Source organism: Pseudopodoces humilis, chromosome 14 (genome assembly GCF_049639895.1).
Source record: "Pseudopodoces humilis isolate 2021_Gansu_Grassland_sample_001 chromosome 14, ASM4963989v1, whole genome shotgun sequence".
Classification (NCBI taxonomy): Eukaryota; Metazoa; Chordata; class Aves; order Passeriformes; family Paridae; genus Pseudopodoces; species Pseudopodoces humilis.
Genome location: NC_142213.1, coordinates 7,244,687 through 7,261,987, shown reverse-complemented (window position 1 = coordinate 7,261,987; position 17,301 = coordinate 7,244,687). Strand labels below are relative to the sequence as shown.

The window sequence follows — 17,301 nt, the reverse complement described above, 5'->3', positions numbered from 1 at the left end:
GGAGAGGCCGATCCACGCTCCGTGCGCCCTCCCGCGGGCATCAAGGAAGGATGCTCCAGGCGCCGGGATGCTCCAGGCTCTGGGGGCCTTCACTGGAATGCTCTGGCATCAGGGATGCTCCAGTCCTCTGAGGGATGCTCCGATTCAGGGTGCCCCGGTACCGAGGATCTCCAGACCTCAGGTTGCTCTAGCATCAAGGGTGTTCCAGGCCCTGTGGGGCACCAGTAGGATGCTGCAGGATGCTCCAGGCCCCATGAGGTTCCAGGCTGCTCCGGAGCGCCAGGTGGGTCTGCTTGCCCCAGGTGAACTGGAGCACGGATGGGCAGCTGGGCTCAATCTCCCCATCCTGGGGCAGGGGGGAAGCAGCACAGGATGAACTTCCTGGATTCAGGGGTGTTGTGGTGCTGCCCTGGAAGCGGGGGCATACCACATAGCAAAGCTTGTGTAAAATCCATTTTACTTTCTTTTTGACAGGTTACCTGGACAATGACAATGATCAGATGTGATGGAGTGGTGGGCAGGGAGCTTTCCCCTTGCTCCTGCCTCCAGCCTGCATTCCCCAGCCATCGACTTCTGCTGGCAAACATTTGTAGCACATTTGTACCCAGGCAGAGAGATGAGGAAAGGTGATAACACCGAGGCTCCCAGGGAAGTGTCCTGTGACCCATTCTTACCTGGCCAGTGGGCTCAGCCTGGCACTCGGCATCTGAGAGTGCCCATGCCATAGGCACTACCAGCCAGAGGTCTTTGCTGCGGTGTCCTGTCCCGTCCTCCAGGGACGTGTGGACACAGGTCAGAGCTGGCTCTCCATGGAGTGCTCTGCCAGCATCCCTTCTTGCCCCCTGCCCAGCATCCCATCTCTCTGGGCTGCTTGGGCATAGCTTGCTGCCCACCCAGGACATGGGGTGCTGGATTGCCTGGGCTGGGAGCCTCATGGATGGGTGTGGGAGATGGGGCACCTCCTAGGGGCTGGGGAATGGTCTAATCAGCAAGCAGGAGATTTTAGGAATATCTGAGAGGGGCTGAGGAGGTAAAGGGGAGACAGAAATTTTGGGGTCCCCCCATGGGTATTCCCATGGAGCTCAGGCAGCACCTGGGGCAGGGGGGGATAGTTTCAGCTGGGAAGGGGCCGGCTGGGAGGGGGATTGAGTGTGGAGGAAGATTGGGAATTTGGTGGATGCGTGAGGACTAAGCCAGGGTAGGGAGACTCAGACAAAGCAGAGGCACGGGGGGAGGGCACGGGGGACTAGGGTGATGCAGGTAGCACCGGGACATTGCAGAGAGGACTGAGATGGGGGCAGGGGACTAGCAGGGGGCTCCGGGAGGGTGCAGATGAGCTGGGACAGAGGGGAGGATGCAAGGGGCGAGCAGGGTGGTGCTGGGGTGGGGCAGGTGCTAAGGCCTGGGGCAGCATGGGGGGTGCCGAGCTCCGGGGCGGGCCGGTGCCGCTCGGGGCGGGGCCCGTGGCGTGGGGCTCGGGGGCCGTCCCGGCGCATCCCCACGTGCGCGTGACGCGGGCGGGGGCCGGGACCGGCACCGGGACCGCGGCGGAGCGGAGCGGCGGGAGCGGCGGGGCCATGCAGCCCCCGGCGGCCTCCCCCGGCCCCGCCGCCCCGGCGGGAGCCGAGCTGCTGCGGTGGCAGTGGCGGGAGGTGCAGGCGCCCTGCCTGGTGGCCGCCTGGATCCTGGTAGCCAGCCTGGCCAAGATCGGTGAGTGTCCCCGTGTCCCCACCCGCTCCGGTGCCCCGGGAGAGGCCGTGCCCACCCCCGGGCAGGCAGGGGGGATGCGGCATCCCCGGCGGGCGCGGGGGCACCCGGGACGAGGGATGTCACCGCACGCCGGGACACGGGTCATGGGGACAAATCCGGCTGGTCACCACCCTCAGCTGGGTTGTGGAGGTCGGGGAACATCCCACATCCTCCGTGCCCTGCCGTGGGATGGTGTGCGGCGACGGGCTGAAGGTATCACCCGAAGGAAAAGGTGGGGGTCCGGGCTGGCTTTTCCTGCAAGGGATGGATGGATGAATAGATGGGTGGGCACAGAGGATGGATAGTTCATGAGAACAGAAGCCCCAAGGGATGTCCTGTGTTCCCAAAGGCTGGCACAGCACCTGCCGTTGGCAGGTCTGGAAGCCATTGTTCCCGCACAGCCCGGGAAAGGCTCGGTGGTGCCGGTGCCAGGCTGGATGTGCCCCCAGCAGGTGCCTGCAGTCTCCTCCGGGGGGTCACTCCAGATGGGATTGGCCTTGGACTCTTGTGCTCCCCAGCACAGGACCACGCAGCCGGGGGAGGCTCTGCTGTGAGAGGCTGCGTGGGAAGGCACAATGAGGATGTGTGTGAGCTGCGCAGGGCTGGGCTCCCCACCAGCATCCGGGGTGCTGGGGAGGGGACACCCGTGTGTGGGTGCTAAGCAGGGGTACCCACAGGGCTGACTCTACAGTGCCCCTGCCTGCTGTGCTGGGGATGAGATTGTGACCTTGAGCCAGGTTTTCTCCTCAGGGACCCCACTGTGGGCACAGCCCCCATGGTGGGGGCACAGACAACCTCTTAGTTTTAAGTTGGATCAAGAAATGTGGGTTCAGAGTTAGGCAGGGGAACCTCTGATCAGCCAGGGATGTGCAGCAGCACTCGTTACACAGAGGATAGCTACAGCTGTGACCACCAGCTGGCCTCTTCCTGTCCCAAGCATCACTGTGGATCTTCCGTTCCTCTCCTTCCTTGCCTTCTCGCAAGAGAGACCTAAAACCTCGCGAGGAATGAATTAAAAGGTATCGTGAGTTTAAAAATACAACACTGCTGTAGCTGTGCCACCTCCAGCTGCCGAGTGTGTCCCTCCTACCTGCAGAAGATCAGAGAGAAAATTCCGTTCCCTGGCAGTTTTCTTCTCTCCAACCTCTCCCCGGAGCTGTTCTCTGTGCAGGTTTCCATTGACGTGCTCCCCTCAGCCACCCTGGATTTTGTGCGGGTGGGTGCAGGGGAGCCTGAGTTGGGATCATTCCCAAATCCCCAGATCTGCCACAGGCCTGAGGCTGGTGGCCAGTCTCCTCTGTCTGTGAGACACAGCCCTGATGGCTGATAGCTTCAAGCTGCCGGTAGTGTATCCCGTGGGTCCAATGGATTCCAGAGCCTAGAGCCAACAGCGACACCCAGACCTGGAGGCACTGCTGCAGGCAGCACCCTGCCACGGGTGCCAGAGATGGCACGTGCAGTCCCCAGGGTGCACAGAAGTTCACAGAGGAGATGAACCAGGGGTGGAGGATTTTGGGGAGCGGAGAGGGCAGAGCCAGCTGTGGCAGCCGTGGATGCTGGGCGTAGGCTGGCGCAGAGGACCCGTTGTGGTGGTGGCGCTGGGCTGCCAGCTCACAGCCCTGTGACTGCAGGGGAGGAAGCGGCCCCATGCCCGGGTGATGGGGAAATGACACTGTGGGCTCTGTTCTCAGAGGCAGTCACGATGCTGGGGTGACCCAAGCCAGCAAACACCCGGGGCAGGGAAAAACTGGCTTGGGTGTTGCCTTCCTGCACAGCGAGGCATCATCCGGGCTTTGCTGCCTTTTCCATCCACAGTCAGAGCACAGGATGTGGGGAACACAGAGCTGATAAGCATTGCCCCAAACACTCTCCTTACACATAGCTGCCCCATGGGCAGGAGTCTGCCAGCAGACAGATGGTTTTTTATGCAGCGGCACTGTCATGGGTTGTAACCATCTCTCCTCGCACCATCACCTCTGTCTCCAGCTGCTCATGTCTTGGTTTAGGTGTTCTGCCATTTCCCAAGCTCTGGAGGTAGGTTTTGGCCCCGAGTTATCTCAGTGGCAAATCCTTTATTATGGATGCCTGAGTATGGATTATGTCTCTGAAGTTAATTCACATGTGGCTAAGTTACTGTTGCTGTGGGAACCTTTAGTGCTGAAATCCTTGACTAGTGTGTATAAAATTAGACCTCGTTCAGTCTGTCCCCACTGGCTGCTCCTTGTGACACAGGGGAGCTCATGTGCTACCATTTCCTGGGAAGGGTGGCAGCTTTCCCCATCAGCCAGGACATTTTTGAAGCGTGATCTTTCCCATTGATGCTTCTCCTTTATTTGACCAAGTTTCTGGCTTGGTGAAAACAATCATAGAACCATAGAATGGTTTGAGTTGGAAGGGACTTTAGAGATTATCTTTTTCCAACTACCCTTCCATGGCCAGAGACACCTTCCACTAAACCAGGTTGCTCAAATCCAACCTGGCCTTGAACACTTCCATGATGGATGACAGCCAGGACCCATGTCCCCACAACATCCCTGCGCGCTCTCCTGGGTCCCTCCAGCCAGCCAGGACACAGCTCCACAGCACGGGGAATGCAGATGGGTTGCCGAAGCAGAGAGCAGGGATCTTGGCAATGTTCCTGAGAATGCAGAAAGGGGCTGGACGCCTCGTTCCCTTCTTGAAAACTTCAGAGCTTTGTTCCCGTGGGTGGGAAGCGGCTTCACAGCCTGCTGCAGGCGCTGAGTGAGCACCATTCGTCCACGGGTGAAGGCAGCTTATGTGGGGTGAACAGGGCCCTGCAGTGACTTGTGCAGTCATTTTGCAGGAATTTGACCTGGATGAAGCCCAGCCAGGTTTTCCTCAGGCTGTGGGTCTGCTTGGAGGGCTGTAGTGTCCATATCACCACAGTCTCCAGGGCTGTATTGCAGCTCATAGCAGTCAGCAGAGGTGGCTGGGGCTGAGGGGGGTGCCCCAGGCTCTGTGGTTGGGGTGTTCGGTGGCAGGGCTATGGCACAGGCTTGGCCTGGGTGCTCTTTCTTATTGAGGTGCTTGGTGATGGAGCTGCAGATCACGCTGCCCCCGTGCTCACTGCTCTGCCCCTGCTGGCTGCAGCAGTGCTCCTGCTGTATTGTGGCAGGGAGCCAGTGCTGGGGCATGGATGGGGCTTACTGTGCCAAGATGAAACTTCTTGAGGTCGTCTACCAAAGGAAAAGCAGCCCTTAGCCTGCACATTGAGTGATGGGCTCAACGATGTTGTCTCTGGTTGTGAACCAGATCTTTGTCATTGAATTATCTCCTCTAATTCAGAGCTCAGCCATGGTAAAGGAAAGAAAATCACCTAAGAGGTGCTGGGAAGGAGAAAGGAAGAGCATCAGGAGGCCACAGCCTCAGTTCTCTGTCTGTCCACATCTCAGGGACACTGGGACCTGTCCCAGGATAGAGCAGGACCGGGACAGGTTCAGAGGAAAATGACAAGGGCATAGAGACATGGAAACCTACTGAAGAAGTACTGCCTGTTCCTGGGCTCCTCTCCAGGTCTACACCACTGGAGACCTGGAGTTCCTGGGCTAGGCATTATGGTCTGTCCATAATTCCAGAGGAAGGAAGCAGCTGCGTGACCTAGAGTTGGTGCATGACCGTAGCACAGCTTTCCTTCTGGAGAGGTAGCCTGGCACAAGCAATGGGCACCTTTAGTCCAGCTAAAGGGCTTTAGGGACTGGGTTTTGGGGTTGGCAGCTGGGCTGGGCTTGCAGCCAAGTGATGGCTCAGAGCCTACCCTGATGTCCCTTGTACCTGCTGGGTGCACAAGGACAGAGGTGGCTCTCAAAGTGCCTGGAGGAGCCCACTCCCCAGGAGATTTCTTCATCTGATGGTCAAGTCATGCGACAGATGCTGGATGTCACAAGTGATGGCAGAACTCAGTGATGGGGGGACAAAATCACTGTGACCTCAATAGCCTTTCCCCAAGCAATGCCCTTTTGGAGGGGCAGCAAAAATAAAGCACCTTATGCTAGTGAGGAGAAAGCCCCAGGGATGGGGGGGCTTGCCTTCCTGGAAGCTGGACTGATTTGGGATTACACAGGACACCCTGATGTGGGGGACAAGGGTACCTGGAGGAACAAATCCCCTGTGCTGGCTGGCGTGGCATCCTGCTGGCTTGTGCCTGAGCACAGGCTCACTGCCACATTACTGATGGATGAATAGCAGGGCATCCTCTGCTTGCTTTAGAAAATACATCCTGTTCCACGGCAGCTTAAGATTTGGCCCAAACCTTGCATGGAATAAACTGATTATTCCAAGCATCTCTAAATCTGCAGCTCCCGAGTGCCTGTGTTTTTGCATGCAGGTAGGTTAGCTGGTGCTGAGGGAGGTTGTGCTCGGGCATGGCTTGTGCTGCAGTGGTTTGCATGCTGCTCTGGCTGCTTGCTCAGATGGATGCAAACAAGGTCACCCTGTCACAGGGCTGAGCATCCTCGTCTCCGAGTGGGGTAACACGTCCCGGTGTACCAGGATTTCTTCACTTGAACAGCAGCCAGCAGCGCTCGTGACACTGTGAACGTGCTCACTGCCTGTTTTAAACCTTGAAGTGCAGATACCAGAAGCCAAGAAAAGTAAAATGCCTGGCTAATTGGCTTATTAGACAGTGGCTGAGAGGGAGAGGGAAATCCTAAAGAGTCAGGGACCTGAAATCCTGACCTGGGAGGTAGCTGGAAGGTCTTTTGTGCACATGTGGCCATGAAGCAGCCTTTCCATAGGTGCTCCCTTGTTCTCCTCCCATCCATCATACATCACCCAACACTTCTGTGAAGCCTGTGGATTTGGGATGCTCTGTCTATGTGCCTGTTTGGCTGATGCTCTCATACTTCTTTTTCTTCTAGTTTTCCACCTGTCAAGGAAGGTGACATCTGTCGTCCCGGAGAGCTGCCTTCTCATCCTGCTGGGGCTGGGCCTGGGAGGGATCGTGCTGGCTGTGGCAAAGAAAGCCGAGTACCAGCTGGAGCCAAACATGTTCTTCCTCTTCCTTCTGCCCCCCATTGTCCTGGACTCGGGGTACTTCATGCCCAGCCGGCTGTTCTTTGACAACATCGGTGCCATCCTCACCTACGCAGTGGTGGGCACGCTCTGGAACTCCTTCGCCACTGGCACCGCGCTCTGGGGACTGCACCGGGCCGGGCTTATGGGTGGGTGTGCAGGGCTGCCCAGCTTTAACCACATCCCCAGAAAATAGGTTGGAGGTGCAAAGCACCCCCAATTCATAGCCCACTGCCTCTCCCTGCTGTGGATTCCTAGGAATTACAGCACGAGCAGGGTCCTGACATCCTGGGAATGGTGCTTCGGCAGGACGGTCAAGCGTGCAGGACAGACGGGCCCTGCTTGGCACTGGGCTGACTCATGTCTTTGCTATTTTTGTCTGCTGACCTTGGCTAGTGTTGCTGGCTTGCTGCCATGTTCCCTGTCCTTGGCTGGAGCCACTAGCCCTGGCTGGCCTGGGCTGTGTTTTGAGCTCTCTTGAGCCCTGAGGAGCCACTTGATGCCTGGACCTGAGGTGGGGCTGCTGAGCCACCTTTGGTGGTACCTGCTGGAGGAGCAGTGATGCACCTGGGTGCCAACAGGGACATCCCTCATGCTTCTCTCATGTTGCCGCAAGAATGCACTGAGTCCCACTTTTCCAGGGGCATCCTGGAGGTCTAGGAACACTTTTGGGCTCATCCTACTGCACTCCCAGCTGAGGTGCTGCAGCCAAGTCACTGGATCAGATGAGGGATAGGCTTATTTCCACCTGGTGAGAGGGGCTCTGGGGTGGCTGGTTTGCCTGACCTTGGTCCTTCTGTCCTAACAGATCCAGGTGTTGAAGCTGGGCTGATGGATTTCCTGCTCTTTGGCAGCCTGATTTCAGCTGTGGACCCTGTGGCAGTCCTGGCTGTCTTCGAAGAGGTCCATGTTAATGAGACACTCTTCATCATTGTGTTTGGCGAGTCTCTCCTGAATGATGCTGTCACCGTGGTGAGTTGCAGTTTGTGGGACTCTAATGTTGAGCCCAACATGGTCCAAGGTGCTGGAATTCCCCAGGATGGGCAGAGGATGCAGGTGATATCCTTGAGCTAGGGGCAGACCCATGCCATGCTCTCTTGGCCTTTCCTGTCTCCTGGCCCTGGTAGACTTTGCTTGCTGAAATGATCTGTTGCTAGACAGGTCTGGGGTGGAAAAATGCCTCTTCCACGGGACCCTTCCTGCCCCTCTCAAGGCAGGGCAATGCCCTGCATTTCTCAAGGGGTTTGCCTTGCCTGCAGGTGCTGTACAAGGTCTTCAACTCTTTTGTGGAGCTGGGCCCAGCGCACATCCACGCCACAGACTACGTGAAGGGGGTAGGTGAGTAATTGCCATACCAGCCCCTCCACCTCTTCCTCTCTTGTGGAAGTGGAGCGGGGCAAGCACAGGAGCCATTGTCCTGTGGGGTGGACACTGAGCACCACAGCTCTGTCATCTCCATGTGTCACATGCCGGCCATCAGCACAAAACTGCAGAATTGTTTGGGCTGGAGGGGACCTTAATGGCCATCTTGTTCCAGGCCCCCCTGCCATGAGCAGGGACACCTTCCACTAGACCAGCTTGCTCAGAGCCCCACCCAACCTGGCCTTGAACACTTCCAGGGAGGGGACAGCCAGTCTGTGCCAGGGCCTCACCACCCTCACATGGAAGAATTTCTTCCTAATACCCGATCTAACCCTGCCCTCTGTCAGTTTGAAGCCATTCCCCCTTGTCCTGTCACTCCATGTCCTTCTCCAAGTCCCTCTCCAGCTCTTTTGGAGTACCCTTTAGCTACTGGGGAGGTCTCCCCAGAATTTTCTCCAGGCTGAACAATCCCTACTCTATCAGCCGGTTCCCACAGCAGAGGTGCTCCAGGGAATGCTTTGGGATCATCTGAAGCTTTGTGCTCCATGGGATGCTTTGGAGGGGACCTGGGTGGAAACATGGCTCTTGGCCAGCCCAGCATGGCATGGCTGTGGGGCACAGGAGCTGGGCCCACTTGCTTATGGTTCAAATGAGACTTCTCCCATCAGCCTCCTTCTTCCTGGTGAGCCTGGGGGGCACAGCCGTGGGGCTGCTCTTCGCCTTCCTGCTGGCCCTGATCACGCGGTTCACCAAGCGCGTGCGCATCATCGAGCCGCTCTTCGTCTTCCTCCTGGCCTACGTCGCGTACCTTGCTGCCGAGATGGTCTCGCTCTCCGCCATCCTGGCGTGAGTACTGCGGTGTCCCCCAGGGGAAGCCAGGAGATTGAGGTTGCAGTGCTGAGCAGCAAGAGGCAGTGAGTAGACCCACTCCTCATCCCGCCGTAGGGCCATGCCAGCTCCTTCTGCCCCTCTGCAGAGTCACCTTCTGTGGGATCTGCTGCAAGAAGTATGTGGAAGCCAACATCTCCCAGAAATCCCGTACCACAGTCAAGTACACCATGAAGACACTGGCCAGCAGCTCAGAGACCATCATCTTCATGTTTCTGGGCATCTCGGCTGTGGACACCTCCAAGTGGACATGGGACACAGCACTGGTGCTGGGCACCCTGTTCTTTATCCTGCTCTTCAGAGCCGTGGGTCAGTCTGTCCTGCTATGTGTGTGGCTGGTAGCACACAGCCCTCTTCATGCCAAAAAGGGATATTGCCCAGGAAAGCTTGGGGCACAAGGCCAGTCATGGATCCTGGCTGGGATTTTGTGCTGTCTCCTGGAGCAGGCAGGGTTCTCCCAGCATTCCAGGCTCTCCTTCTTCTTCCCCAGGTGTTGTTCTCCAGACATATGTGCTCAACCGCTTCCGCCTCATCCCCCTGGACAGGATTGACCAGGTGGTCATGTCATATGGTGGCCTCCGTGGGGCCGTGGCCTTCGCCCTCGTCATCCTGCTGGACAGGGAAAAGGTGAAAGCCAAGGACTACTTCGTGGCAACGACCATCGTGGTGGTGTTCTTCACTGTCATTGTACAGGTGAGGATGGGCACTGTGCCCTCCTCCCGTGCTGCTTTCTTGCCCCGGAACTGGCCTGGGGACATGTGCTTTGGGAAGGTATCTTTTTTCAAGTGACCTTTGGTCCTCGGTGCTTTCTAGCACGCCATCCGTCAGCAGGTGTGCAGGACTGCTGTGGCGACTGTTGCGATGGTGGGGCCGTGGACCACATTCTTTTCCCGCTGGTATTTTGTTCTGGGACTGGCTCCAGGAGCTCCAAGAGTGCATGCCTGTCCAGGCTGCCCTCTTTACAGAGCTGCTGATGGGTCCCAGCTCTGGGGTTCAGTGCCCTGGGAAGGGAAGCCACAGGGAGGATGAATATAAGTCTAGGGAAATGATGGCTGGGGGTGTACACCATGGCACAGGGGTCAGGTTGGTAAGGGCATGCATGGCTGACAGAGTCACTGTCCCCAGTCACTTCATGCTGCTTCTGCTCCCTATGCCCCAGCCATGCACCCTCTCGCCCTCCCAGTCTTTCCCTTGCCTTCTCCTGCCATTCTAGGGCCTCACCATCAAACCCCTGGTGACGTGGCTGAAGGTGAAGCGCAGTGACCACCACAAACCCACACTGAATGAGGAGCTGCATGAGCACGTAGGTGATAGCGCCAGAGGCTGCTGGGCTCCCTCACATGTGGGGCTGGGCAAGGGCCATGTATCACCTTGGCACCCAGGGCACCCACAGCCTTGCCACCACTCACCTTCTTCCCCTCACTCAAGGCCTTTGACCACATCCTGGCAGCGGTGGAGGACATCGTGGGGCACCACGGCTACCACTACTGGCGGGACAAGTGAGTGTCTTAGACTGGATCCTCAGCTGACTGTTAGTGAATGGGAGACACATGCCAGCCACAGGGACATGCTGGGGTTCTCACAGGAGGACACCCCTGCTGTGGGCAGGGCAGCAGGACCAGGAAGCCTCTATGTCTGCCCATCAGTCTGGATAGGTACCATCTGGCTGCTATTGTGCAGCAGACCAGGATCACAAAAGCATCACAGAGAGAGGTCAGGCAGGTATGGCTGGGGATGCTGTGGAGCTGGCATTACTTGCCAAGGTCAGAACTTGGGGTGTCCATGTTGGCAATGGCTTTCTGCCTCCTCATGGATGGAACTGATCTGGGCATTGAGGAAGGAACAGCCCTGTTCCTGCCTGGGCAGTGTTTATCTGTAACACAGGGACAGGAAAAGGATGCAAAAAGCCTGTTTCCTGCAGGGGAAGTGCTCCAGCAGGGTGGCCCCAGCTCTACTCCCACTGCCTCCCAAAGACCCGCTGGTGTCTGGCTTCCTCTTGGGCAGGCTGAAGGGTCACCATGTCCCCTCCCTGGCAGCGTGTCCCTGTGCACAGCCAGGTCCTGCATGCCCAGCCTCCCTTCACCATACTTGGGACGCTCAGCCTTGTCTGGGTAGATATCCCTGGCCATGGTAGCCTGTGGAAGCTAAACTGTGTTTTCATCTCATGGCAGGTGGGAGCAGTTTGACAAGAAATACCTGAGCCAGCTCCTGATGCGGAAATCTGCCTACAGGCTGCGGGATGAGATCTGGGATGTTTACTACAAGCTGAACATCCGTGATGCTATCAGCTTTGTCGATCAGGTACAGGCAGGAGTGGTGTCCAGGCGGCAGGATGGTCCTGGCAGCAGAGGTTCCCTTCATGTATGGCCACATGTTCACCCTCTGGCCAGGCAATGGGGACCTGCCCATCCCAGCTGGGTCCTTGCTGTCCTGATGCCAGCCTTGTCCTCCCACCTCCAGGGTGGCCACGTGCTCTCAGCTGCCAAGCTGGCGCTGCCCTCCATGCCCAGCCGCACGTCCATGTCAGAGTCATCAGTCACAAACCTCCTGTGAGTACAACCATCCCTCTGAGCTCCTGGACAGGCCTCGTTGGACCTCACAGCTGCCCTCATCCCTGGGGGTGGGTTGCACCAGGGCTGGCAGGGGGCTGGCACAAGGTGGGCACGGAGCCCAGCCCGTCCATCTCCCCGCAGGAGGGAGAGCGGGAGCGGCGCGTGCCTGGACCTGCAGGTGATCGACACGGTGCGGAGCCGCCGGGACAAGGAGGATGCTGCCATGCACCACGTGCTGCGGGGGAGCCTCTACAAGCCCCGCCGGCGGGTGAGCACTCCCGGGCCACGGCGTGCGGCTGACCCCGAGGGGAGCAGCACCCGCAAGAGGAGCAGGGGTGGACAATGCTCTGTGGGGCCAGCTGCTCACCCTGTGTCTCTTTGCCTCTCCCTCGGCCAGTACAAGGCCAGCTACAGCCGTCACTTCATCTCTCCAGATAAACAAGAGCGCCAAGATAAAGAAATCTTCCGGCAGAACATGAAGAGGCGTCTGGAGACCTTCAAGTCCACAAAGCACAATGTCTGCTCCTCCAAGAGCAAGGCCAGGCTGAAAGAAAAAGGCAGGAAGAAGGCAAGTCCTCCCCAAGCTCCTGTTCTTTTCCTAGCTCTGAGATTTGGCCACCCCAGGATGCAGTAAGAGAGGTCCTTTTTGGGGTGTAAGTGAGGTGCTGCAGGGCATCAGCAGCTCCAGAGCCAGAGGGGAAAGCGTCTCATCTCTTCTCAGTCCTGTTGATGCCGCATGTGAGCATTCAGGTGTCGTGTGTCCATGTTGTGTGTCCCCAGCATGCCATCAGTGCTGTGGGGTGCGTCTTCACTGAGCAAAGCCCTGGAAGAGCCACAGGTTTGTTTTGCAAGAGCACTCAGCATAAAACAACCTCAGTGTTGGTGCAGATCCAGGCTCAGAATTGTGGCACTGCACCTTAAATTGAGCCTTAGGTATCTTCTTTTGTTTGGAGGTTTTTGAAGCCATTGCAGCTGAGCAGTTCATTGTGGGGCTATGAAGATGCAAAGCCTAAGGACTAGAAACCATCTGCCATGTAACCAGGGTGGGAATCTGCATGCCCAATGTTGGCTGGCTCGCAGAATCCCCTATTGGGTTTAGGGCTTTTCACAGGGCAGGTCCCAGCCAGTTCCTCTTCTTTCACAGAAGAACATATCTCTGACCAAAGAGGCACCCAACGGGAAGACGCACAGAAATGTCCCCTGGCAGGATGCAGGTAAGGCCAGTGGCAGGTGAGGATGGCAGGTCCTGGCAAGGGGACCTGGTGATGTGGGGTGGGAGCACCTGCTGTGCCTGCCCACTGCCAGCTCGGTGGGATGACATCACCCAGGGTTGTGCTAGCACCAAACCGACCCCCTCCATCTGCCTGCAGCTCCTGTCCTGGTGATGGTCAGCTCAGAGGAGGAGGAGAGCGATAGCTCAGAGACGGAGAAAGAGGACGATGAGGGGATTGTGTTTGTTGCTCGAGCCACTGATGAGGTCCTGCAGGGAAAGACAACTCCTGGTAGGCACCAATGCTTCCTGCTGGGGCAGCTGCCGTTGGGTAGCTTGTCCTTCCTCTGCCTGTGGAGCAAAACTGCCTTGGCCTGGGCAAAACCAAAGTCAACAGAGCATGAATGGGAGAATCACTGTCCTCTGGAGGCATGGCGGAGCCTCCCTGTGTCCTGCATCCCTGGGCCAGCACATGGTGTGGTTCTTGGGGCTTTCCTGCATAGGGCAAGGCGTTGGACTCCATAATCCTTGTGGGTCCCTTCCAACTCAGGATATTCTAGGATTCTATGGCCATTTGGTAGTGGTTGGTTCTGCAACATTTGCAGGGTCCAAGGAGAGACTGAGAGCTGTGCAAGCTCCCTCTCACTGTCCCTCCATCTGCATCTCCAGGCAGCCTGGATGTCTGCCCCAGCCCTTGCATCATCCCTCCATCACCCACCTTGGCAGAGAAGGAGCTGCCATGGAAAGGAGACCAGGCTGATCTGGCTGTTTATGTCTCCTCGGAGACCACCAAAATTGTGCCAGTGGATATGCAGAAGGCATGGAACCAAAGCATCTCCTCCCTGGAGAGCATCGCTTCCCCCCCAGGCATCGAGAGCGGACCTCAGCACAGGAGATTTGCCTGCCCTGTGCTGGAGGAGCAACCCCAGTCTGCAAGCCAGGCGATGCCAGAGCAGAGCTCCTGCTTCCAGTTCCCCAGCCACATCTCCAAGAGCGGCCGGTCACAGAGTGACAGCAGCCCGGACGGTCCTGAGCAGCAGGAGCTGCAGCCTTTGATGGCCACAGAGGAGCAGGGCAGGATGCCACCCACCACAGAGCCCAGGTGGCTGATGTTCAACAGAGCAAGCCACCTCTGAGGCGCCCTGTGGATTGGGAAGGGGCTGAGAGCTGCAGACAGGCTGTGACCTGCTGACTGCTCTGTCTTGCACTGCGAAGCTTGTGTGTGTCTCCATAAACTCCAGGAGTGGCAGGGGAACCCAGTACTCCTCCTGGAGCTGTACTCCAGGGTGTGCTTTGCCCATGCACCTACTGATGCAAACCTGGTCAATAACTGGTCTTTGTGCTGCAACAGCAGGTACCAGCCCCTGTCCACCCAGGGAGGCACAGATCCCAAACCTCATTCTTTCTCTCTGGTCCTCACACATCTCTGCAGCTGGGAGGTTAGAGATATTTCTCCCAGGGCTGGGATCCCAAACAGACTTGATCCTGTCATGGCTGTGCTGCCCTGAGGTGGTGGCTGTTCACAGGTGTAAGAGTATGAGCTGATCTCCAGCCTGGCTGTGAGTAGGAGACCTCTTGGAAAAGGGCTGAGAGCAGGGCTGGTTCACAAGAGTCCATCCACACCCAGTGATTGAGCTGTTGACCTCAAGGTGGCCACAGTGCTCACAGCACGCTTGGAGCTCGGCCAGGAGCTCAGAGATAGGCTCCTTGCCACGACAGCCCTGTGTTCCATGGGTTATGGAGGCACCACAGAAGCAAGGCCATGACTTTCTCAGGACTGGGAGCAGCGCTCCTGGGGTTTGGCTCCACCAGGAGCTGGACTAGTGAACCTGTACGCACAGGGACTCCTCTAACAGCCAACCTGCTGTGCCAGTCTCATGCCTGTCACCTGGATGTGTTCCCAACAGCTGCAGTGTTCAGCTTTCTGGATTTACTGGGAGGCAGCTGCCCTGCACAGCATCCTTGGTCCCTTCTGCTCACGTCCCAGGCCCTCCAATTGCCTGGGGTGCATCAGCTGGGAGGACTGGTCATGGTGCAAGGAGTGGAGCAGGTATCAGGTACATCAGGAGCAGGGGTGATGGGTGTGAGCAGCGTGCATCTTCAAAGGTCTGTCCCAACGCCTGCATCCCAGCCACCCCCATGCCCTCCTCAGAGGGTGGTGAGAGCTGGTGGCCCACATGATGAATTGCTTCTGGTGTGACCCCAGAGGCCAAGAATTTCTCCCCAAGAAGTGTTTAGCCACAAAAGAGCACAATGGCTGGGCACTGGCAGAGCAGGAGGGTTGTGGGTTGCTCCTCTTTGGAAAAAATGGGAGCTTGGACTGTTAATGCTCCAAGCAGATAAAAGCCTGCCTATTCCAGGTCTGTGGGTTTGCTGAGACAGCAGGTGCCAAGGGGACACTTGGATGCACTGAATGTGCCCAGTGTGGAGCAGGTGAGCTGGTGGAACCCCCAGCCCTGCCAGCAGGGCTCAGGAGAGACCCTTCAGCTCTGTACCTGTTCCACCAGATGAGCATGAGGTTTTTAAAAGGTTTTTATATAGTTTTGCATTTCTGGTATGACTTACTCTAGTTTTGATTTCTGATATTGGGCCATACTAAATCTCTAGTTGGGTCAGTGTTTTCTGTAGCCATGGGCACTACAAATGACTCAAGACTTAATATATTATTTGCAAGGATATTGTTATAATGTGAAAATATATGCACAGTATTTTGTAATGTTCAATAAACTGGAGTTGGAGCAGATGTTGTGGTGTGGTCTGTCTGTTGTCTGGGTACCTCTGCCCATCCTGGTTTGGTTCTCCTTTGCAGGTATCATGTTCCTGTGCCTCTCTGTTCTTCTCCACCCAAGGCCCCAACCCCTCTCTCTTGATGTGCCTAACTGGATTTCCTGGTTTCCATAAAGTTTGTGGAAAATGTGAAATTCTTTCCAAAGAGATGCTTGCCTGCAGCCGTCATTAGGCTCTGCTAGGGAGCAGCCAGTGAGAGACCAGGCCCTTCTGCCCAGAGCTGTGGCTGCACAGCCACCAGCATGCTGGGAGCCCACATCTTCCCATGTCCTCTCTCCTTGCCAAAAATATGTTTTAAAGGGGTCACAGGAGCCTTGCATTGGTGTATGCTGGTTTTGTTCTTCCCTTGATCTTCTGATCGCTGTTTTTCCTGAAGGAAAGTAAATGTGGTTTGATTCATAAGGTAGATGTTTGGCTTGCATTGAATCTGACATCCACCATTAACCCCTGGTCCTTTTTGGCAGCGTAAAATGCACCTCCTAGCCCTGTTAGCTTTGCACTGGCCCATGTGGAAGCTCTCGCTCCTTATGACATTCCCCATCTGCCTTGCATCCCACTGACAATGCTGCTGGCTGAGCTGTGCTCTGCATGCTGGATCACAGTGCCAGCATTGCCTGCAGCCACAATTGCCTTGGCAGTGCACCAGGCTGTGTGGGCCAGGTTGTTTCCTGGAAGAGGTGGGTCTGCGGCCTTCAGGTCCTCAGAGGAGGGAAAGCAGACTTCTCAGCTTCAGCAAATGCTGGGGCTGGTTGCTGCCCTCTCATCCTGATAATTGAGCCTAGCAGCTGACATGTGTGCAGGCTTTCCATGCCACCAGCCAGCAGCTCAGAGCCTTTTCCTCACACCCTCAACTCCAGCCCTGTTGTGAGCAGGGATGGTGGCACCTTGCCAGTTCTTATTCTTGTACTTCACTCTGTTTTTCACCTTAGAGTGTCCTGCCTGCACAGGACTGCTCTGATCCTTCCAGCATAGCAGAGAGTCATCTCTTTCAGATTAAAAATACTAAAGTGCTTCAGTGGAAAAACATAAGGAGTGGGCCAAACCACGAATGCATGTGCCCAAACTTCTGCTTCTCCAGGACAGAGTAAAGCACAACCACAGGAGCTGCTTGTCAGACTGTAACCCAGAACACACAACCCTCTGACTGTGACTGTAAGCAATCCAATCCCAGAACAGACTATCACAGACCTGTCATTTTGCACCCAGGCTTCTGTTTAAAGCCTACCATTAAATCTGCACATTTTTTCCACAGGCATTTGCTTTCTCCAATACTCAGCTCCTCCAATTCCTCTGCGGTACCAAAACTTGTGAAGTCAGCAGGGGATGTAAGGCAGCTCTGGCATCAGCTCTGTGGAAGAGCTGATGGCAATGGATTGGTGTTGGCCATCTTACAAGTGAGTCTCAAAATCACCGCATCACTTTTGCACAATGCACATTGGAGCATCAGGTAAATTTCAGACTGGAAGAGGCTTGGGAAGCCCATGGTCCAATCCCAACTCTATGCAGCGCTGCTAGCAAAGTTAGACCAGGTAGTTCAGAGCCCTGTCCCACTGGATCTGGAATGTCCCTGAGGATGGAGGCGTCAACTGTCCCTGTCCCAGAAACACACCACAGCTACACCAGTCTTGCACAGAATTAATTTCTCCTTATGCTCAGTAAATTTTCCCCTGGGGCAGGTTGTCCCTATTACCTCTTGTTCTTCCAAGTGCTTCTCTGGGGAGA

General features: G+C 56.5%; 1 protein-coding gene across 8 annotated transcripts; it reads left to right on the top strand.

Moving 5' to 3' along the window:
• Positions 1–96: 96 nt before the first annotated feature.
• SLC9A5 (solute carrier family 9 member A5) lies at positions 97–15,535 on the top strand. 8 transcript variants are annotated; one of them, XM_088062319.1, is made up of 17 exons: positions 97–283; positions 475–626; positions 6,627–6,929; positions 7,589–7,752; positions 8,040–8,118; positions 8,811–8,988; positions 9,119–9,339; positions 9,521–9,723; positions 10,244–10,333; positions 10,459–10,529; positions 11,202–11,331; positions 11,491–11,579; positions 11,724–11,850; positions 11,980–12,150; positions 12,727–12,796; positions 12,953–13,084; positions 13,462–15,535. In XM_088062319.1, exons 2-17 carry the CDS (start codon positions 506–508, stop codon positions 13,926–13,928), a joined length of 2,616 nt encoding a protein of 871 aa, XP_087918445.1. In that variant the 5' UTR covers positions 97–283; positions 475–505; the 3' UTR covers positions 13,929–15,535. The 8 variants fall into 8 exon arrangements, with proteins under 8 accessions (XP_087918445.1, XP_087918447.1, XP_087918444.1 ...); XM_088062321.1 differs by lacking the exons at positions 97–283; positions 475–626 and adding an exon at positions 643–792; XM_088062318.1 differs by lacking the exons at positions 97–283; positions 475–626 and adding an exon at positions 1,553–1,710.
• The last annotated feature ends 1,766 nt before the right edge of the window (positions 15,536–17,301 follow it).